Genomic DNA, 24,764 nt, shown 5'->3' on the forward strand with positions numbered 1-24,764 from the left:
AGATTACATTATTTTCTGGTACGTAGGGTTATCGTTTTACATTTTTTATGGATAACAAATTCAGAGAAAGATCAGCTTATGATTATTTATTATTATTATTTTTTTTGTCTCAGTAAATTATAATACAAGTTTTTTTTGTTTTTGAAATGAGAAAGTCCGTACATAAAAACATTTGGTAATTCCCGTTTTTCGAAACTGGCATCGTAAACAAATTTATTTTAGATTATAATTATCGGGATTATGTGAGATAAATTTCTAAGAAAATAAATATTTACTCAATGATTTATTATCAAGTATAGTTTTAAGTCAACTTAAAATTTGTTTATCACAAAATAAATAATCGAAAATTAAAATAAAATAATAATAAAAATAAACCATTAAGTCGAAACATGCGACAAAATGGTGTTATCCTTGGCTTGGAATTAACAAAACCGTATTTGCATACAGATGAGACAGATACTCGTGATCAATCGGCTTGTTAAGTGTTCGTGTTTATAAACCATGTACGAAAGCAACCAGACGATTTTTTCCAAGGAAGAAATAAAATAAAATAAAAATTTATACACTGAGAAAAAAAATTTATTTTGAAAAATGCGGGAATTTTTTTGACAAGAAATTTTATTTCTTAGCTGAAGAAATAAAAATTTTTTTTTGGAAAAAAAATTTAAGATTTGTAAAAAAAAAAACAATTTTGGATGAAAATTCTCAAGTTCACGGAAAAAACTAGATGACACTGGATATCATCCCAGATTATACTGGGTAAAAAAAAATTTCAGATAGTAGCTAGTATAATCCAGATTACAATGAGTATAATCCAGATATCACTCAGTATAATCTGGATTATACTAGCTACTATCTGAAAATCTTTTTCACCTCAGATATCACTGAGTATAATCTGGGATGATCTAAAATTGATTTTTCCAAATCTAGAAAACTTTTTTTTCAACAAAAAAATTAATGCGAGAAAAATTTTTATTTCTTTAGCTAAAAAATAAAATTGATTAAAATTTCCAACAAATTTATTTCTTCTCATAAAAATATTCATTTTTTTAAAGAAGAAATTTTTACTCTCATAATAGAATAATTATTTTTCATACAATAACAATGACAATTGCAAAAAGTAATTTAAATTGTAAAGCTTAATGAATAAAAAAAAAAATGCTTAAGCATTGAATAAAACAATTAAACAAAAGTAATAATATTGTTATTCGAATTAAAGTCCCAGTGACCTCTACCCTTCATATTAAACGCGTCTATAAATCTTGTTATCAACATCAAACACTGGGACTGTACTAGCGTAGTAGTTTATTATCGAGTGTGCCAATGTAGGTTGATCCAAGATGTGAACTATTATCTACTTCTCTACATCCTCACGTTCATTAATATGTTATTATTATTATTTTTGTTCTATGTATTCTCTCTATCTATATGAACACATTGAATGTATAATACAATGATATAATATATCACATATCGCACGAAGAAATTTCGAGATGTTTCAAAGAATATGTAATGGAGAGGGGCAGGGTAATGACTAATCAGATCCTTCCCACTTGGACGGTTTTAATCCCCGTTTTAACGTCGACGAGCTATCATTTTAACAGGCGTTCAATTTGCTCTGTCAAATTATTTTCATCCTTCAACAAGTTAAGTCACTGGTAAGTTTATTTTTCTTACACAATTGTTTATTCAATTTTATTAAGTTTGTAAACTAGAAATTTTATCTTTTCAAATAAACTTTTCATTCGATTATAATTCAATTAAAATTTTTTTTTCTTTAATTTTCTATTTTATAAAAGTTTGAAATTTGTTTTTATTAATTTTTTATAAAGTTGAAATTTATTTTTTTTTTTTATTAATTTCGCCGATTAATAGCAATTAAATCTCATTCCAGTAAGAAAAATCAGTGACCTTTTTTTGCTCTACAAGTTTCAAAAAATAAAATAATTTATAATTAGTAATTAATAATTGCACAGTTAAATAAATAAAAAAATAAAATAGTGAATTTTTCTATAAAAGATAGAAAATGAAGCTGTTGCTGGCAGTAATTGCCGCACTCACAGTTAGCCTTGGAGCTGCACTCGATCCTCATGAACACAACAAGGTTGTCTGTTATTGGAACTCTACCTCATTCGAACGTCCAGGTAAATAGATTACTCCATTACTCTATTACTCTTCTAGCTAAGTATAAACTCAATGTACCAAACATCTAATGTCATCAATACATATTCTTTACAATTTGTAAATTGATACATTACGATGCTTTTACTGATAATAATAATTTAAAATAAGATTATAATTGTTTTAAAAGACAATTTTTTTAGAAATATTTATTAGACTTTCTTCTTGTTAGAATTAACAAAAAAAAAAAAATATTAATGATTGGAATAATTTTTATTAATAATGTAAAATATTGTGAACTTATTTACAGTGAAATTTATATAATATAAATTTAATTTTAAAAAATGTTAATAAAAATTATTTTACAATGAAAGAAAAAATTTTTAACAAATTAATTTCTTATAACAACATTTTTTTCAAAAGACAAAAGTCATAATTAAATAAATAAATCAATAATGACGATAATAATTTGACTTTTTAGGACCAGGAAAATTTCAAATAGATGATTTAAAACCAGCAATACCTTTCTGTACGCACCTTGTCTACGGATTCGCAGGAATCGACTCCAATAGCTTTGAAGCAATTCCTCTGCACCCAAATCTCGATACCGGAGCAGGATACTCCTTTTACCGGATCGTAAATCAGCTGAGACAGACTTCCCCTCATCTCAAAGTTTACCTCAGCGTGGGAGGTGACGCCGATCCCGACTACGATACCCACAAGTATTTGACTGTCGTGAGTTTCAAACTAATTAATCTCTTCTCAAATTAGAGCAAATATTAAGCAGACGAATTTGATTTGTAGACGGAGACCCCTGAAGCGCGAAACAAATTCATAAACTCCGCGGTAAGGCTGGTTACCGAGTACGACTTTGACGGAATCGACCTCGCTTGGGAGTTCCCCGAGACCAAAGTTAAGAAGCAACGCAGCACGTTTGGCAACGTCTGGCACAACATTAAGAAAGCCTTTGGAGGCGGAAAATTCAAGGACGAGCATGAGGAAGAGCACCGAAACGGATTCACGAACCTGGTGCGCGACCTCAAGGTTCAATTGAGATCAAGAAACAAGGCTTTGACACTCACCGTCTTGCCCCATGTCAATGCGAGTAGTAAGTTTCCGTAACAAACAAAACAATTTGTCTACTTATTATTTCCAATGATATTCAATTACACCCACGGTTCTTTTATATTTATTACGCCTTTACTTAGCTCGTTTTTTATTAATCTAATCATTTTTTTATTTTCTTGTTTTATTTGTAGTTTACTATGACGCAAGACTTCTTGCTCCCAACATCGAGGCCGTTCATTTGATGGCCTTCAATCAGATAACACCTGAAAGAAATCCCAAAGAAGCTGATTACCCTGCGCCGATTTATGAAAGTTACAACCGTGTGCCTCAAGATAACATTGACGCTTCTGTCAGGTGAGGTTTTTTTTTTTTTAATGAATTTATATATATTTTTTTTACGATGTAGAAAATTTTTTTCAGAGAAATAAAATTTATTTTTCTAATTTTGAAGAAAAATTTACGAGATACCCAAAAATTATTGTTTTTTTAAATAATCTATTCAAAATTTAAATCGTAATTTTTATTTTTAATTATTTTTATGTTCAAATTTTATTTTAAAAATCTTTAAGTGAAATTTCTTTTTTAAATTTCTGAATTGAAATTTCATTGAAAAAAAAATACAGTAAATTTGATAAAAAATTTTTTAATTAAAAATAAAATTTTCACAAAAAAAGCTTTTTCATAATTTAAAATTTTTTCAATAATTTTTAAAAATAATTTTTACCTCATGAAAATTGAAGAAATAACTTCCCGATTTTTGAAAATCTTCAATTTTCTTATTGGGAAGTTTAAAAAAAACAATTGTATCATAGCCAACTAATATTAAAACAATCATAACAGATACTGGCTAGAACACGGAACTCCCGGAGGTAAAATCGTAATAGGAATCCCAGCATTCGCTCGTACGTGGAAACTGACATCAGAAAGCCAAATCTCCGGAGTGCCCCCAATAGTGGCTGACGGGCCTGGAGCCGAGGGACCTCACACAGCAACTCCAGGAGTCCTGTCATACGGAGAAGTCTGCACCCGTCTGACGGAGAGCCACGTGGGTAGACTGAGACGCGTCAGTGATCCATCAAAGAAGTACGGAAGCTACGCGTATCAATCCTACAACCCCGAGACGTCGGCTGACGGGATCTGGGTCGGGTACGAAGACCGCGATACTGCTGGAAACAAGGCCAGCTACTCCAAAGCCAAAGGTCTCGGCGGCGTTGCCATCTGGGATCTTTCCACCGACGATTTCCGAGGGATCTGCGCCGGAGATAAATTCCCCATCGTCCACGCTGCTAAAGATAAACTCTAATTATCCTTAACAGTAATTAATAACCACTAAGTAATAATAATTTTAAATACAATTATTTTATTTTATTTAAATAAATTTAATAAAATATTTAGCGCATTTTTTACTTGCAAATTATCTTTATTTTATTTTTTATTTATATTTACACAAATTTTCGTGTGATCTAAATTCATTAAAACAAAAATTCATGTGTTATACATTTTAATTAATGTTAATTATTATTATTAGTAATTAATAACATAATAACTAACAACAATTTGACATTTATTCTGGTCACAAATGTAAAGGTTTTTTTTTTTTATTTATTCATTGCAAACAGACTAGATTCATGATTCATGATAAATATATTAAATACTAGAATGTAAGATGGCACTCGGCGGTGGCTCAGTACACTCATATTTATTTATCTAATATATTTATATATATATATATATATTAGGGTGGGTCAAAAAAATCGAATAATATATTTTTGATTTTATACTCTGAAAAATAGGTTCGTAGACACCTAAAAAGAATTCTCTCCAAGTATAAGCTCTTAATTATAACGGGAAGGTCCTCCGCTTTGCGGGTTTCTATTTTTTTCGAATAATCAGATAAAAAAATTTATATCTCGCTTCCAACTGCTTGGAAAAATATTCCGTGGCATAGATTTTGTGAGAAATTGAATGCTTTACAAAAAAGGTCTCTTATGACTTTTTCAAAAACTCAACCGATTAAAAGATATTCATAGTTGAAGTTTGGCTATTTTAAGGAAAATATTCGTTTTTATTATGAATTTTATAAGTCGATGAAAAAAATTATTTCGGATTGCGGAACTCATGATTTTGTAGGAAATTTACTGCTCTACAAAAATGGTCTCTTATGATTTTTGATTAAGTGAAGCCGTTACGAGATATTCATCGTCAAACATTAACGAATATCAATATTTCCAGTTTTTGATCAATAATTCGATAAATTTTAATTTAAACTATGAGTTTCGGGAAAATTTACATAAATTTGAGTTTCGATCGATAAAGAAATATTATAAACAATTTTTTAATATTGTTTTCAGTCTTGAGCTTGTTTGATTGCATTAAAACAAGAAATTAGAGCATTTTTTCGACATATAGCCAATGATTAGTTTAATTTGAAGTGAATGACATATTTCTTTGTCAAATTTAATATGAAAAGTATTGAATCAAGTGAGAAACAACCAGTATTTAACTTTTTTATAGATAAATTTTTTATTGAATTATCAATTGCAATATAATTGTCTATATTTTTAACATAACAGTACGCTATTACTATAAATAATTTCTTTTATTACAATTTGGGAATGTTTTTGATGTTCTTTGACAACTTGCAATAAGTACTGGAATTGTTCTTCATTTTTTGTCAAGCATTGATTATATTCACTAACTAATGCAACAGCTCGCTCTGCTGAATCATTGACAACTTTTAGTTGTTGAAAGTATTCTTTATTTTCGAGATAACTCTCATTAGTAGGCCATAATTCAACATCGACATCAAGAAAGTCATACGGTAGATCGAAGATTTTGAAAAGATTTAATGACTTTTTAGACACAAAGTCACTCAGAGTTCTCTGCGCCAATGAATTCAAATCTTTTTAGCAATTACAAATCTTTTAGCTTTAGAATCTGTACCTTCACGAGTATTAACAGCTTCAACAATACTTTTTTTACTTCTAATGGAACGCCATCGTCAAACAGTGATAAAATGGCAAGTTCATCGCTCAAATACCATAAGTGCGAAATCATTTTTTCACACGTAGCTGAAGAAATCAAAGGATTGATATGTTTGTACTCCAATAAATTTTTCATAAACTGCAAGTCATGATAAGCAGCAGTTGTTGCAGAAGTTGATGAAAACCAAGCTTTTAAATACAATGTGACTATAAAAATACAGAAATGACGAAGACCATGCAATTCTTTCTGAGAGAGTTTGAATTCATCTCTGAATAGATACATTTTCAAACTATAAATGGCCTTAGCCATCCATCTAGTATGATGAACAGCACCAGGACGTTTGAAAGAAATCTTTTCTTGAGGCATTTCTCCAAGGAAAATCAATGATAATTCCAATAATTCTTTATCTAACTTATTATAACATTTCTTTATCGATCGAAACTCAAATTTATGTAAATTTTCCTGAAACTCATAGTTTAAATTAAAATTTATCGAATTATTGATCAAAAACTGGAAATATTGATATTCGTTAATGTTTGACGATGAATATCTCGTAACGGCTTCACTTAATCAAAAAATCATAAGAGACCATTTTTGTAGAGCAGTAAATTTCCTACAAAATCATGAGTTCCGCAATCCGAAATAATTTTTTTCATCGACTTATAAAATTCATAATAAAAACGAATATTTTCCTTAAAATAGCCAAACTTCAACTATGAATATCTTTTAATCGGTTGAGTTTTTGAAAAAGTCATAAGAGACCTTTTTGTAAAGCATTCAATTTCTCACAAAATCTATGCCACGGAATATTTTTCCAAGCAGTTGGAAGCGAGATATAAATTTTTTTATCTGATTATTCGAAAAAAATAGAAACCCGCAAAGCGGAGGACCTTCCCGTTATAATTAAGAGCTTATACTTGGAGAGAATTCTTTTTAGGTGTCTACGAACCTATTTTTCAGAGTATAAAATCAAAAATATATTATTCGATTTTTTTGACCCACCCTAATATATATATATATATATTTTTTTTTATATTTTATTAAATATTACACAACATAATCATTACGAATAATAACACGACACCCAACAAATTATCGTCTTAGTGATACTTTAAATATTTATTCAAAGACATTTATAAGTGCGCGCTTACGCTTGTATACATTTTACATCTTTATATATTTATTTAATATTTTATTAAACAATAATTTATAATTTATTATTTTTTCAATTAGCAATAATAATATTTAATATTGGGTGTAGTGATAGATTCTATTAATACTTAGAAAATACTGGGCGTGGTATTTGGAATAGCTTACTTCAGATTTTTATGTTTTGTATTATAATAGATACACTTTCAAGGGAAGGGCACTCGTAACATACTGTATTTTTTTTTTTTTTTTTTTTTTTTTTTTCAATTAGTAGTTTAATTTATTTATTAATTATTATAAATAACATTTGTTAATTTTTTTTTAATTTTCTGGTCAACGAGATAAAATATCGCACATTTATTTCTATACTAACAAATTTTATATTCTTTGTTATATAAATATCAAGAAATTTGTCTATTTTATTTTTCATTTTAAATATTTTTTTTAAAAAGAAAATCGAATTATTTAAAAATTCAAAAAATTAAATCAAATCATTTTTCACAAAAATTCAAAGAATAATTTTTATAGTTAACGAATAAAAGCTTTTAAAATTAATTAATTAGTTCTAAAGTAAAATATTAAAATTTATTTTTATTTATTTATCTATAATAATTACTCGCAATTACGATCTTTCTCGCTCATAAGTAACATTACACATTATCCACAGGTGGATGGTAAAATTATAAAAATAATAAGTAATTGTAACTGTAGTTAAAATGCAGTGAAAATTATTTTTATGGCTTACGGGTAATCGATAATCATTATATGCCGCGGGTAGAGTAATAAGTAATAAATAATTTTATAATATTGTTTTTAATAAAACGACACGTTCTGTTTCCAGGTCACCTTATTTTATGGGTACTTTAAATATATTTATTTATTTAGTTAGTTTGTTGTTTGGTTTTCTATAAATATTAACTTAATTATTAATTAACGAAAAAATCCTGGTAAAAATTTATTTTATTTTATTTATCATTAAAACAATATTGTTTTACGACTTTCAGGCAAGTACGAAAGGACGGCTTTTATTAGGCTGGTTTTTGTAGTAGGTATGTTAAATTCGTGTTTATTCTCTTAAGAGGTTTTTTCTTTGAAAAATATATAAGTTTCATTTATTTAAGTAAAAATAATTATTCGCAAAAAATGGTTAATTATAGATGAAGTAATTACAAAAATTAAGATTAAAAATTTTACCGGAAAAAGATCGAAATGCGTTACATTTATGATAAATATTAAATATGTGTATTTTTTAGGGTGTGAAAAATTTTTTTCGATAATTATTTTGGTCATAAAAAATTTCAAATTGAAAATGGACCCTCTCTTTCCCTTTTCCATTCCAATTCCCAATTTTCTTTCTCAAAAATAAGTTACCATTATAAAAAGTCAATTTACTAAAATTTCACGAAAAAATTATCTTTAAAATTTTGATCGAATTTAATCTTGTAATTTCTTCCCTAATCATAAAAATATTTTCACATTACCAAGAATCTCTTTCGAGAGTTTTTTCATAATTACTAAAATAAAGATAAGAAAAATTTTTAGCGCACCCTAATATAAATATACATACCTAATAATAATTCTAATAACAATAATAATTACGACACCAGCTAAAGTAGAGGAAGAGCATGCTAATCAAATAAATTCCCGTTATATAAACAACCGTCTTCCTGCATAATATAATTTATCATAATATTTATAATAATTAATAGTATATAATATATAAGCCGCCTCATTGAAACAATATCAATAATAATAATCATAAAAATAACAATCCATGAAAAAATTTTCTGATATGGCCTGATATTTATGCATATAATTTTTTAGTATGGCCATATATGACCAGACATGTATGGATCTTAATATTTTTCATATCAGAATAAATCAGGTCATATATGGTCTTATAAAAAAATATATGAGCATATAAGGTCATTTATAGACATATAAAAAATTTCAATATCGCCATACACACGAAAGGAACAAGATGACACTGGATATCATCCCAGATTATGCTGAGTGAAAAAAAATTTCAGATAGTGGCTAGTATAATCCAGATTATAATGAGTACAATCCAGATTACAATGATTATAATCCAGATATCACTCAGTATAATCTGGATTATACTAGCTAAAATCTGAAATTTTTTTTCACCACAGATATCACTGAGTATAATCTGGGATGATATCTAGTTACATATTATTCTTTCCGTGATGATCATATCAAGCCAAGTCAGAAAAAGACTTCACGGAAAATATAATATATCAACACACTACATAATGGCACAACGTTTAACATTGTACCTACAATCTTGGTCCACATTATTAATGCTAAGTACCTTGAGAAGCCTCTCGGTATCTTTGAAGTGTGTGTGCTTGCTGGTGAGCGTAACCTTCTTGCGCTTTCTGGTCTTCATCCTCTTGGATTTCTTGCTCCTGGACAAGGTGAGTTCCAGGATTTCCTCGAGCCTTAGACGAATTGGCCAGCCGTCCTCGCTGCCCGAGTGGTCGTCGAAGGGCAGCCCGCCAGTGTAGTAGGCAGTTTCACCAGGATTTGACTGTTCGTCGATAGAAAACTCGGTCATTTCTGTGGGTACGTTTTTGTGCACTGAAGAGTCATGGATTCTCACGGGACGGGCTAAGGAGGACCGTTTTCTCGCGGGAGTTGTCACGCACTGAATTTGGCTGCAAACTTTTTCGCGGTTCAGCTCGCAGAAATCTGATGAATAATTACAGTTGAGATAATTGATGTTCACGTTTGGTTGGTAATTAATGTCGAACTTGGGGTTGACATTTGCTTTGGCCATTCCGCGTTTGAAGACAGAGTTGGAGTTGTCTCTGTCAGTGGTGGAGGCAATGTTTGCGAGGGCGTTGATGTTCATATTAATATTGTCGTTGGTGGTACTGGCGTGCCGACAGTGCTCGGTGCATTGCAAACAGTCATAATACATTTCCGAGGTGTTAGCATGTGTATCAAAGGACGTTATCAAATTTTCTTGCGCGACTGTTGACTGACGGTATCTCACACGCTCACTGATTGATTGGTAGTAATTCATATTCGACCTGGTGTATTGGCGTCGCTGTCACACCTCCTGCAGGTACTTGGTAGGGCAGAGGACTTCCCGGAACTGCACATCACCTTCTTCGGTCACGTGCCCCGATGAACGGGTGTCTGCTGCACATCGGACCATCGCTACGCCGTCTACTGCGTCGCTTATTTGGATCACGATCTTAAAAATTAAATAACAGAGAAAAAAAAAATTTTTTTTTTTGGATCAAGAAAATATTTATCTTGAATGAAGTAAAATTTTTTAATTTAAAAAAATTTTATTGGCTTATAAAATATTATTATCATTGTTAGTGTTATTAAATAAAAAATTTTAAAATTGTAAAAAAATTTTTTTGAGTTATTACTTGGTCTCGCAGAAGTGTCACGGTGTCGGATAATTGAAGATTGCGGGTAACTTGGAGCGTTTTTTGACCAGATTCTATTTTCATAACGTACGCACTTGGAAAGTAACCAGCTTTGCCGCCCAAACATTTACCTTTCCACCAATCTTTCTCTGATTTATCAATCACTGTTATTTTATATCCGGCTCTAGAATAAATATTTATTATTGATCATTTAATTGAGTTGGAAAAATTTTATTTGAAACTTATAATTATAAAATCAGAAGATACTTGACCATTTTTTAATTTTATTTAACAAAAAAATTTGTTCCGAAAAGTTATTTTTAAAAAATTGCATTTTTAATTTATTAAAATTTCTAAATGTTTATTTTTTTTTTTTTAATTTTTTTAATGCAGTAATTTATTTATTAGCAAAATTATTAAATATCTGCTAAATTAATTTTCATGAAATTTTACATCATCATTTTTACAGTGAAGTTTTTTTTATAGTGTACATTTAATTATAAATTATTATTTTTAATCATAAAAAAATAAAAAATCAAAATATTCATAATAAAAAATTAAAAAAAAAAAAAATTCTCACTTGAGGTCAAGTTCATCACGATGTCGTGCATCAAAATTGTACAACACAACGAAGAGATTATTCGTAGGCAGTACCCGTTTCCCTGGAAAATTTAAGTGGCTCTGATTGTTGGCGTGGGGTGACGGGCAAGGAGAGGTGCTGGCCGATGAATAGGACTTGTCGTTATCATCCGGGAGCTCCATGCTGGACATCCTGATCGCGCTGCGACTCTGCTTGTGAGCCGGCTGTCCATGACCTGAGCTGCAAGGGGCTTAACCGATTTTTAATAATTTAGTTAATTGCACAATAGTTATAACTTGTAACAATATTAACTGTTTGTCATCCAGAGCGAGAGAGTGAGTGAGTGAGTGAGGGTGATTTGATATTAAAAATGAAACTTACACAGACGATTAATGCTGCCGCTATCGGAGTGCCTGGGCGGAGTGGAGTCCTTCTGCCCTGAGTAGTAGTCCCTCGGGCGATGTCTCACGTGGGCCGTTCCTTCTGGCGAGTCTAGACTGAGGCTCTTCATCCTGAGGTTAAGTCGCTCGCGTCGACGTTGCGGACTGTGCGGAGCTTCGTGTTTCATGATATCTATTATGAGTCAGCCCTTCTTCCGTTTGGTGCTCGATGCTCGATGTCGTCTAACGTGCTTAATTGATCATACCGATCCCGGAGACTCGAATTACTTTTGCGGATTTTTTACCACAAGATTTTAGATGAGAGTTCCAATCAAATTTTTGAGGAATTATTTTTAGAAAAAAATTACCTCCATGGAAAAATTTATGGCAAAAATTTATAAAAAATAAATTAATAATTTGTATAGAAAATTTAGTTCTACTTTAAATAATTTATCCAAAGATTGAAGATTAAATATTAATTATATTTTTATAAAAATTTTTATTTTTTTAAACATTGAATCAAATTTTAATAAAGATTATTTTATTGATTATTCTAAAGTTAAAAGTGAAAAATATAATTTATTAACGTTAATATATCTAATTAAATAAAATTAATTTAAATGTTAGTGAAATTTATTTTTAAACGGCAATTTTTAGAATTTTTCAAAACATAAATTTTTATAGAAAAAATTTTGCCAAAAATGTTACTTATAAAAATTTAAAAAAAATTTTAATTTAATGGTTTTATAATATGATAATTTATCTACCCTTATCTAACTATGGAAAAAATTTATATCAATTTTTCAAATCTCTGAATATGAATTTTGCAATTTTTAAACGAATAAAAACAATTTTTGTTATTTTTCATTTAAAAAAAAAAAAATTGAAAATGATATTAATTTATTTTTACATATATTTTTGATATCCATTTTTCCATGGGATAATATTTTTTTTCATAACATCATTAATATATAAAATTTAGAATGAAAAAAGTCTCCGGTTAATGGCTTGATCATCACTACTGTCTATTTCGCTAATTATTCTCAGCCAGCGATCAATAGTTTTATAAATACGGTGGCTGATATTACTATAAAAATCTAATCAGGCAACTACAATTGATACCTAGCTGGCACGTCCGACATCAACCTCGAACACTTCGCTTTTTTTTTTACACATATACATTTTTTTTAAACATTACATATCATAAATTATAAGTAATTTTTTCATTACAGCTTATTTAACACACATTAACAGCAATAGAGAGAAAATTGGTAATTATAATTGAGTTTCAGACCAGATACACAGATCACAACAATTAAAAGTATAAAAAGTTCTTCGAAGCATAGAACGTGCCACACGGTATATTTATAAGATAAGAAAATAAAGTTAAATCAATAAAATTTTTAAGTTGTAAGAGCAAGTACACTTGGAAAAGAAATAGAAGAAATACTTGTAGCTTCTGATTCGAGAATTTGTTAGTTTTTAATTAAAAGTTGATTCAAGTGATTTAGAGAAATTTTTTTTAGATGGTAAGTAGTATAAACAGAAAAATGTCAGACGGAAGAATTAATAAATTTCAATAAATAATTTTATATTAAACGATAAAAAGAATTATTTTTTATTTTATTAATTAATAAAAAACTCTTTTTGTAAATTTAATTTCTTCTTTTTTTCAGATCATTGTTGGAAAAGTTAAGATAAAAAATTATTCTTAGTTAAAAAAAATTAAAAACTAGAAAATTTTTCAAAATGATTTTCTTCGTCAAAATTTTTTTTCTCTTGAATTAAAAAAATTTTTTTTATTACTGTTTTATAAAAGATTAATAGATATATTTTGAAATTTAAAAAAAAAATTCTTGAATCAGAATAGATTGAGAGTATTAGTAACGATAGAGTATTTATAAAAAATACGTTCAGTCGGACACGACTCGAAAATCAATATACTTTACGCACAGCTGTTTATTTACAGTATTTACAAATTATAATTTGATACACTTTGTATTTAATATTCAGTGAATTAAATCATACACTATAAGATTGAGCGAACATAAACAAAACATAAATATAAATATAAATAAATAAATCATCCCCTTTCTGCGTTATTAAAAATTTTTTTCACTAAAAAAGAAATTAAATTCTTGCTAAGTAAACATTTTTTCAGCATCAAAACTGAAATGAGTTTTAAATAATAATAGATAGTAAAAATGACTGAAAATTAGAACTTGATAGATACAGAGAAGGAACGAGATACAATAGACGAAAGGGAGAGAAGCTAGTCTAATCACGAAACTCGATTAGGCAGTGTCTAATATCACATATGACACGGGAGGTCGCAGAGGTAAGGAGGGTGCAGCTTCATGGAGATCGATGATCAATTAAATTAAATTTGGCTACTATATTCATTAAATTTATCATGTCCTGTCCGATAACAATGGTAATGTTAATGCATACGATAACTAGACCATACCGATCGATATTGACGCGTAACAATAAGTGGTGTTTCATGTCAGTCTGGATATATCTGTTGCCGAACCTCCCTGATTGTCAAGCAAAGCTTATTCTCGTTCCTCGGATTACGGCGGACAATCTAAATCTAATTGATTTTAATGAGAAGAGAAATCTGCAGTAATTGTCGTCGTAATTATTTTGAAAATAGATTCGTCGTTTGGGGTCATTGATTTTTAAAAAAATGACTAGCTAACGTTCTCGAGTGATGCATGATATAGATAGTTAAGCACACATTTTGCACAATAGTCCAGAGACTTTAGAGTGCACAGGTCGAGTGGGTCGTATCGGTATTTTGAGCGTTCAGTCCACGGTTCATAATCGAGAATTTAATAGAGTTTTAATTATAATTAAAAGGATAATTATAATTAAAATGCCTAGCGTACTAGATTGGTATTGTATTGTTTTGTTTTGTAGAAAATATGAGAATAGATACCGATTAATTAGAGTTGATTAATTAGAACAATCATTATCCGGTGTTGTCTGTTGAGAATAAAAGTTTTGTTGAGTTTAAGTTGAGTATCATCGAATTTTTTTACTGGTACTCTGGTTCTTCAACGGTGACCTCGGTGATAGGGAGGAAGCACCCGACGACGAAGGTTCTGGAGTCATCAATATCAGAGGCTGCCCTGATGGTCGAATTCCTGAAGAAGACCCACCCGCTAAGACTTGATTTATATTTCTTATGTCATATTTTATTTTATATGCATAATTTATATTTTATTTTTTGTTAACCTGTGACTTTTTTTTGTGAAAGTTGTCATGTTAGGTGGGTGAATTTTGCTCGTTTTTTTGCTGATTTTTATTATCCGTCGCTTATTTATGGGTGACATATAGGATTATTATTATTATTATTATTATTATTTTGTATAAAAGAAAGTAATGATTATTCATTTAAAAAAAATTGTAATAAATTTTATTTATTATTATGATTTTTTTTTCAATGTCACCGTTTTTTATTGATGTTGCGCTTGCGACGGGAAGCCGAGGATGAGGAGTTTGTCGCGAGAGTATGTTGCGGCATCAGAATCAGCGGCTGCCCAAATGGTCTTGTGCCCGAAGTCGATCCGCCGCTTCCGCGTCCTGGCCAATTCCAATTAACGCTCATTTTTGACGTCTCTCGATATTATTATATTATTGCTTACTCATAATAAGTATAAGCCAATCAACAAAGCATGTTATTAGCATTAGTTAAGCTTATTATACTTGTTTTAGATTATTATTTTTATTATTATTATGAATTATCAATTATTAATCACTAATTATAATTCACAATTCATAATTCGATAGATTAATTAATTACTAACCGTATTATTAATGATATTGTTGAATAATTAAATTATTGTCAATTATGACCGATTATTCATCCAAGAGACAGAAATTGATTGATTAACTTATATTTGTATTTGATTAAGTAATTAAGGTCAATTTAGATTTATTTAAGTATTTAATTAACGTCCCGATAAAATGCCTTTGAATTTAATTAATTAAACATCTAAATATTTAAAGTAATTTTTTTTTCATTTCAATAATTTTTTTAGTAAAAAAAAAAAAAAAAAAATAAAAAATTAGGCCCGTGTGTTTATTTAAAAAAAAATTAATAAACAAAATAAAATAACAGAAAAATTTTCTCAAAAAAAAAGAAGCTTTAGAATTTTCTGTCAAAAAATTTTTATTATAACCCGAATTTAATGTGTCTGATTTCTGACTTACTAAATCTAAAAATAGCAAAGCGATAAACGATTCAAATCCGCAATAATAATTCGACAACTCAAATCCTAATCCTATAAACAGTTAGCTGGATCAATAGTTAATATAGAAAAGCGAATTGAACACTTAGTGATTTCAAAAGCCGGGCGTACTTTAAAGGATTTTAAAATGCGGTATGAAACAGTGAAGGGTGAATGCCGGTTTAATCAAATTCAAGCCCCCAGGAAGTTTCACGAGGATTTATTTAACAATAATTGTCATTGTTGTGATAAAGTGCGGTTCCACGTAAATCAATGGCCAGAGATCCTGATGGTAGACGCTCTCTGCGGAACTTTTGCTAATGCCAACATTACGCTAATAACAGGGTAGAAAGTAACATCAGACCTCAGCGAATCCTGATACCCTTCATTTATTTTCTTCACATTCTTGTCACGATTTACTATATAAAAATGCATTATCACCAACCAGCAGATGTCTGATTTATTTTATTACTTCTATAAAAATCAATTATGATAATTTATCAGTTTAATTCAATAAAATAAAATTTTTAAAAATAATTATCTCGATTCAACATTTATTTCCTTCAATAAAATTAATTTTTTATTATCGTATGACCTCTTAAAAATTTTTTCTCAGAAGTTTTTTTTTATCACGATAAAAAAATACATTTACTATCAAATACTAGCCTCTAATTTACTTGATAAATAGCAGAATTAAAAAGAAAGCTTTGAATAGAAGCTCAGCGAGTCGTGTCCTTTGATCGTAGATAAACATAAAGAGACAGAGAGAGATGGAAGAAGAGAAAGAAAGAAAGAAAGATAGACAGAAAGAGAAAGAGCCTGTAAAATAAAATAAATACGTAAATAAAAAAATAGAGTAATTGTGTGTCTTACCAGAGGTGGACGAGGAAGGGTGGGACGAGATGGCCCTCGACGTAGGACCCCCTTGGATCCCATCACCCGTGGGAGGAGTAGGCGGCGAGTTTGTTGAGCTTCCACGGATTTCCCCGGCCTGTTTGAGTACTTGGTACGTAGCGTCAATGCCTAACAAAAGCACCAGGTTAGCATTCAAGGTGAGGAGATCCAGGCAAGGTGGCTCTAAAATAATCTCATATTCGCTGAAGAACTATCATTCTGTCTAATATGTCACAAGTTACATGTTACATCTACGGAATGGATCTCTCTATCATATTGAGTTGATCTTCCACTCCCTTGGAGATACAAGATGGCTCGTGGATCGACTTCTAGCCGAAGGTCCCTTTGTAGCTGTCAGCTCTATCTTTTCTTTCTGGGCTCATTTCCATTCCTCTGAGAGGATGATTAATGACAAGGGTGACTACAAGACCGGCACTTTCTGATCTGGGTACAGACGTGTCTCTTCCCTTGCCAAGAATCGGGGGATACGAAAGTATCGCTATCTCTGGTTGGGGTTAGCGTTGTATTTATAATTGTATGGAATAGTTTTGAGGGTTTTATTCATTTAGGTTATCTGCACTTACATCCCTAGCTAGCTTCTAACCCGGGAGCTCGATTTTTTAAGCGCGTTAGCAATGTTTATCGTCAAGCGTCAACAAGCTTTACCAGCGATATGAAATATGAGGAATTAAATACAGTATGCTGGTCATGGAAGATAATGCTAAGTGACTTTTAATCGATAGTTTTGGAATTTTATTACGTACAAGCGGGCTTCGTGTGTTTTTGGTGATTAACCCTCGACTGAAAAAATATATGAGAAAACATATAAAAAAATTTTTAGATTATGTACATCTAATTTAGATTTTTTTACGGAAACGTATATGAACAATTTTATATGTATTTGTCTACATAGTTTTATATCCGTTCATATATGAAAAAAACTTTGAAGTTTTCAGGAATAATTTTTCGAAATATTTTTTTTTATATGTGAACGGATATATTCAATATATATGGAAATATGCCGACAAGCATATAAAAATTGATCATTATACCTTTGCTTATGTTTTCTTACAAGTTTTCGTAAATATTTTCAAATATATTTTTTCCGTAGAGGACAAATGTAAAGTTTTTTTGTTTTACTCTTCAAATTATTGATAAAAATTTCAATTTTTTTATTCTATCACATTGAGTTGAGAAGTTTATATTTTATAAAAAACGTTAAAAGTTTGTTTTGATAAAAAGTTATCGCTTATAGAATTAGAATTTTCATAAAAATATTACAATAAATTTTCAGGTGTTTTTTTGGTATCAAAGCTTAAAATTTATATAAACTTATATTTATATAACATGAAGAATAAAACAAATCAAAAATACGTGTTACATTTTTTATTTTGTTAATAAAAAAAAGATGAAACTTTTCTTCTATGTAATATAATGACAACAAAGTTTTAAAATGATTCCTTTGCTGGTATTGATAAAATTTTTTTTTATATCTATTGAATAGTTTTTCATTTTATTGAATTTATTAAAAAAAAAACAAAAAAATGATAAAGTAATATTCAAAAGTTGAATCTCGAGTTTTATGATATTATTATTGTGTCTATCCATACTATTCTATACTAGTAAGAGTATCGCTGCAAAAATAGATCTAATTTTATAACTCAAGATCTTGTTTTATTTTTTATCTATTTAAAGAAACCGAGTCTAAAGTCTCGAGGCTGTGTCTAGTCAAAGAACGCCATTATTTTTATGATCAAGTAAACTCGTACAATTTTAAGTTACACCAAAAGAATCATCTTAATTATATTTTAATAAAAAGCTTCAGTGGAGTTTTTTTGCGCAATACCCACAACAAACTTTAACAGGCTAGAGTCAGTTGTGATTAGTTAACGTTATTAGGGCTCATTTTAATCTCAATTAAAACTTGAAAACTCAGGGCAGAGAGACAGACTATTGGAGTGACTTATCTACTCTATCATTCCCTCAATTGGTAATTTTTGGCATCAACTAGATCTGAGGAGAAACATTCAGTGGTTTTTTTTTTATCGTTCACTAAGAAGAACTTTTTAGGCAAATTTTGGTAATTAAAATATTTATTTTCATAAAATGATGTTTACAATTTTATAAATTATATTTTTTAATTTTTTTTTATATATTTAAAAATGTAAAGTATACTTAAAACTTTTTTTTTTTTTTAGTAATTTTGGAACAATATTCAAAACTTTATTTTATTAAAAATAATTAAAAAAAAATCATTTTTATTATACATTGCAAAGCTTAAAAAATTTTTCGTGTCAATTTAAAAAAAAAAAATTTAATTAAGCTTTAAAAAAAAAATATAAAATTGGAAATTAAAAATTTTTAACATTTTTATTTTTCTTAATAAAAATTTAATATCTACAAAAAAGCTTTATTATTGTTCTATAAAAAAATCAAAGCAACCAAAAAATTAAAAAGCACAAAATTATCTCTTTAATGTTCTTCTTAGTGAACCTCGAGAATTTTTCTGTAAACATAAAACGTAATTTATCTTGTGTGCAGAACATATTAAATATGCTCTGTTGAGTGGATTTATACTTATATTTTTATTAAATATTATTATTTATTTATATACGTTCTCGGGAAGATAAGCCTTTTGATCTCTGAAATACTCTCGAGAATATTAAGCACCGAAAACAAAACATCATCAGCTAAAACATAATATGTTTCTCCCCGTAGAGGGTCACGCAAGGATAACGTGGGATCGAACTTCGGCAGACTAAATTTAATTTTTAATTAAACACATAACAGTCTGGAGACTAAACTAAGAATAAATTATTTCAAGTCTCATTACTAATTATTAATTTCTAATCACTAATAAACTAAAGAATAATTAATAATCGACTAGTGGGGCTAGGAGGAGTCATCAGCATATCAGTATCAGTATTAATTCTAATGATCATGATAAATATTAATATCATAGTACTATACACTGATAAAAGAGTTTATCAATTATTTACAAACCTATACAATGTATTAATATATTTTTAAGCAATTATTTTATAATTTTTAATAAATATATTTTGAGGAAAAAGTCTGAATTTGTTAATAGTTGATGATTAATACTTAACAAATATTAATTATTGATTTAAAAATATTTATTAACAGTTAAGTAATATCTTTAGGGTCAAATGTGACTCACTTGCAATATTAAATTAATAAATTAGAAATAATTTTATTAAATAAAATATTATGTTATCAATTATCATCATTTTTTATTATTTATTTTATTTAATGGAGGATTCATCAACTATTAATAAAAGTTATCTATCAAAAAATAATTTACACAGTAAAAAATTTTGCAAATTAAATTTTGTACAAAAAATTAATTTTCAAAGCTTAGAAAATAAATTATTAAAAAATTCTTCTATCAGTGTATAATCGATAAAAAAAATGACTAATACTAAATAAGACTCACTGTGCTCGGTAGAATTAGTATCCTCGATAGGTGGTGCAGGCGTCCTCTGACGTCTTAACAACGGAATCCCTCCACTGCGTTTTGGAGCAAGACTCGGACAATTAACCGGCTGCACAAGATTAATGCAATCTGCATGAGCGTTTACTTTGCAGCTGCGACACCTGAGCCCCTGGCGACTGTGTCCTCTCAGCACCTGTCCGCAAGCGTCGCAAGGGGTAATCTTGCGATAGGTGTGCTCGCGCCACTGGTGACCGCCTTCAGACTCCAAGTTTTTCCTGGGAAAAATTCGAAATTTTTCAAAGCTCGCCAACAAATCTCCCTGTAAGCTCTCCAAGCCCGAGAACCGGAAAAATTAACAAACTTTCGAGAGGAGCTTCAACCGGCTCAAAACTTCCTGATGATACTTACGGAATAATTAGTTTTGTATTTATATATAATTATATAATAATTATATATAATAACTAATATAATAACAAGCATTTCTTAGATTATAATCTAAGAAATGCTTGTTATTATACTTAGAAGTATAGAATATTATTATGATTATTATGAGAGCGATTGATTTACCTGGACATGGCAACGACTGTGGAGACGGCATGGTACATCGCCCCTTTTCCCGGTCTTGTGTTTTTTTTTTTTTTATTTTAAAGGAACAGAAGCAACAGACATTTTAAAGTTAATATTAATGTAAAATGCATATTAATAGAGCGTGAATACATACACTGTAAAAAATTTGCAAAGTGAATGTAGAGTAGAAGATTTTTAATTCATTTAATCTCTCTAGAGTAAAATTCCCTCCAGCAGAATTTTATTAATTTTTTTTTAATAAAATTAAAAAAATATTTTTTTATTGACTTAAAAATTACCAAGTGTGTATTTAAAGATTTTAAAAAATTAATGTAATTTTTTTTCTTAATTAATAAATTTAAATATTTGAAAAAACTGCATCATTTTTTTTAATTTCTACAAATAGCATTTTTTTTTATAAATTCTCTGTGTAATAATTTATTCGTTTGTAAAAATTCCTTCCAAATACACTCTGAATTTTTTTACAGTGTATAATGCTACTTATTTATACATTGTTGTTAATTGCTTGGTATTATTATTTTTATCATAATTACAATTGGTATGACAATAAAAATGTTTAATGTTATAATGGAGCAATGAGAAATGTCAAAGGATAAACTTACTTGTCGGAAGTGGGTGGAGTGGTGGGTGAACTTGTCTTGAGGCTTTTGAAGGCTTTGAGCCATTTGTGCTTGGTGCTTCCAGTGGATCCATTGGACATTTTCCGGTTACTCATCCCATCTGGTGGACCTACGTCTCCTGCTCCAAACAGCTCTTTCTGTAAATTCAAACAAACCATTTGTCTTTTTTAGTTTTTTTTTTTTAACTATTAATTAAATTTTAATAAATATTAAATTTACAATGTGTAAATTTTTATTAATTTTAATAAATATGAACTTAAAATTTTGAACTATTTTTTTTAAATACTAATTATTTTAAAAAAAATTCAATTTTAGAAAAAAATATTTTATTTTAATTTTGTACTTTTAAATTATTATTATATCTATTCAAAAATAAATTTGTATGTATCGATCCTACACATTCATAGTATCCAAATAATTAACACCCATCAACTAATACTAATCAAAAATGATTATCCTTAGTGTCAACGTATGATATATTATAAATGAGGTCAATTGGAGATAAATTCCAAAAAGTAGTTGAAGCATAATTTAAATAACGACCGGTAAAATATGAAGCATTTATTATCGATCGATCAATTAAGCTCGCTCGCGACACAGCAACTAAAAGTCATACGTCAATTTACCAAAATGACAATTTGATCCTTGAATAGAAGCCCAGGAAGAGGAAGAATCGATAACTATTTTTACCAAAGTGTCTGGGACAAAAAAATCGTGTACACCCCGGTAATATTTATCTCTATTTTTATTTCGTTATCAACTGGATTCTAAAGAGAAAAACCCTCAAATCCCCATCTAAAACTAATCTTATCGACTGTCATATCTCTATAAAATATCTATATATACAGATAAGAATAAAGATGTATTACTATATATAAATTTAAATTGGCGACGTTCAATAACTATTGTCGAATCGGTAAATTGTTTCTTATATTTCTCGATACCCGTCTATTAAAGTTACGAATTTGCGGAAGAGTGTTTGCCGTGTAGAAATAAAGGGGAAGATGATAACGGTCCTGTATTGTAGCTGGTACACAACAGTAGCCATCCAAGAATCGGTTTATAACTATGGGCACGGGTTAATTGGATCGGATGTCGGATAATGTGAAATCGAGCAGACTATCGAGTTTTGATATGGAATATAATACCCGCCAATAGCTTACACCATTCTATTGATTTTGCTTACGATCACGTTCATCAAAATCATCAACTTTAATTACTACATTAGAGTTTAGCTCCGCCTACAGCTTTAACAACGTCTTGTTATACTATTATTATATTATAATAATAACACTATTGTTAAAGACGTCGAAGGGCTTGCTGACGGAACAGAAAACGGTTTCAGGAACGCCTTGATTGTTGTGCTGCCTGAAATCTAAGCTATGCTACTATTACTATTACTATTATCATTATTAAGTCATTCGAGGCTCTAAATGTAAGGATATATACTATGTATTCTTGCTTGTAATGCTACGACACACTGTGTACTGATTTAATCCGTTTTTTAATAATGTACGATACTGCTAGTTAATGATAATTGACGAGGGTATTTATTTTAATTATTCAAATTTTACTTTAATGTTCACGCGATCGCAAAATTACTTTTCTGTCATTTTGTGTTGGAAACTAATGTTGATTTAAAAAAATTTTTTTTTTTATTTTATAAATTATAACTGTGTTGATATTTTCAATTTTTTCTATTTAATATTTTCTAAACTTTGTTCAAATGATTTTAATGATTAAAAAAATTTATTTTTCTTAGAAATTGTTAAAAAATTTTATCTAACAAGAGTGAGTCAAAAAAATCTTTTAAAAAAAATTAAAAAAAAAAAAATGTTTCAAATAAAAATAAATTTTGATAAATTAAAATTATCTGAAATAAAAAATTCCTTGTGAAGAAAAAATAAAAAATTTTCACCTAAAATTGCCTGAGATTTCTCAACTTTTTTTAGAACAAAAAAAAATTATTTCGCTCCGAAAATTCAAAGTCTAAAAATATCTTTCGTGTAATTTTAATTTTACTGAATGAATGAGCTGCAACTTAATCAAAAAATCTGAAATTAAAGCTTTCATCTATTTAATTCATTCGCACTTCCGACAAATATTAAAGCGAGCGAAACTAATGGAATTATCCTTTCCATTCATAAATATCTCTGAATTTAAAGTGACAAAAAGCTAAATTTCGTGGGATTAATTTTTTTTGAGGATTTAAAATTCATGTATTCTATACCTTTCGGATACTTTTATTTGAATTTGTGATTTATTATTTGAATAAAAATACCGAGAAATCAAAGGTTTGAAATGATTTTAGATACATTTTTTTTCGATTGTCGATAAATTTATACTTATTTATGTAATACGAAAAGTATTGATTAGCTTTGATGGAATTTATTCGAATCTAAGTTGAGATCAAAAGGAAGTCTATTTATATGCTAAGAAAGTAGAGCGATGGAATTGGGACAAAATAAAAACAATAATAATAACAATAAATAATTTATTTATACAGCGACATTATGTTGCGGTTTAATTATTTTTAAATTATTAATCTCCCGAATATTTGAGGGCGCTTCAAAGAGATTGAGATTGTTTGGAGAAATTTATTAAAAGCCAAAGATTTACGGAAATATTTATAGCCATTTATAACGCCAGTATAATTGTACAATTTACATCATACGAGCACTCTAGTTAACGTGTGTGAGTTTACGGGAGCAAGAAAGCTTAATAATGGGTTGTTATGCCACCCAGTAAACACTCGTGTGTGTAATGTTGCCGTAAAGTCCAACATTAAATTTAAAAGCGACACAAATTTATTTTGTATTAAGGAAACACTCGCTCAAAGTCATCGAAGTTTGTTAAATATTTATAGACATAACTATTGAGCAAGTACTGAACAAATTTCTTTAAATTACCTGCTTGCTATAACTTTTATTTTATTTCCTTCGGTAAAAGTTTTTTCATCAATATTTAAACAGGGGTTATTTATTCAACAAACGATACATTTTTTAGCGATTATTATTTAATTTGAACATTTTTTGACTTCTAATTATATTTGGTAAGTATTTTTTTCAATCATATGAATTGATTTTTTTAAATACAAGTTAATTCAACTGTTCAATTATTTTGGTAACATTTTTTAACGAAAAATGATTGAATTTCACAGTTTAATTCCAATTAAAATCATTTTTTTTATTAATATGTAAATCAATTCCATTTATTTTGTTTTAAAATTTTAATTAATAACAAAAAAATTTTATAAAATAAAATAATGTTTTTTTTTATT

General features: G+C 28.7%; 2 protein-coding genes across 4 annotated transcripts in view; one reads left to right on the forward strand and one right to left on the reverse strand.

Annotated features, from left to right (window-relative positions):
* Nucleotides 1–1,517: 1,517 nt before the first annotated feature.
* Nucleotides 1,518–4,579, forward strand: Idgf4 (Imaginal disc growth factor 4). Its single transcript, XM_074241042.1, has 6 exons — nt 1,518–1,658; nt 2,020–2,144; nt 2,603–2,856; nt 2,926–3,229; nt 3,381–3,543; nt 4,030–4,579. The coding sequence occupies exons 2-6, from the start codon at nt 2,027–2,029 to the stop codon at nt 4,490–4,492; spliced, it is 1,302 nt and encodes a 433-aa protein (XP_074097143.1). The 5' UTR covers nt 1,518–1,658; nt 2,020–2,026; the 3' UTR covers nt 4,493–4,579.
* A 2,918-nt stretch (nt 4,580–7,497) lies between these two features.
* Stacl (SH3 and cysteine-rich domain-containing protein) overlaps nt 7,498–24,764 on the reverse strand; it is a 53,875-nt gene continuing 36,608 nt past the window's right edge. The window contains exons 7-13 of one of the 3 annotated variants that reach the window (XM_074241055.1): nt 21,467–21,621; nt 20,277–20,551; nt 16,799–16,948; nt 11,692–11,865; nt 11,311–11,560; nt 10,731–10,914; nt 7,498–10,546 (exon numbers count right to left, since the gene is read on the reverse strand). In XM_074241055.1, coding sequence (XP_074097156.1) covers nt 10,400–10,546; nt 10,731–10,914; nt 11,311–11,560; nt 11,692–11,865; nt 16,799–16,948; nt 20,277–20,551; nt 21,467–21,621 — 1,335 coding nt within the window. In that variant the 3' untranslated portion in view covers nt 7,498–10,399. Of the gene's footprint in view, nt 10,547–10,730; nt 10,915–11,310; nt 11,561–11,691; nt 11,884–15,878; nt 16,400–16,591; nt 16,949–20,276; nt 20,552–21,466; nt 21,622–24,764 lie in introns of those variants that run through there. The other 2 variants (XM_074241054.1, XM_074241056.1) reach the window with 2 other exon arrangements.

The sequence above is a fragment of the Cotesia typhae genome, unplaced genomic scaffold (genome assembly GCF_013202065.1).
Source record: "Cotesia typhae breed Kobodo isofemale line unplaced genomic scaffold, CoteBio_Ctyphae contig_33, whole genome shotgun sequence".
In the NCBI taxonomy this organism is placed as follows: Eukaryota; Metazoa; Arthropoda; class Insecta; order Hymenoptera; family Braconidae; genus Cotesia; species Cotesia typhae.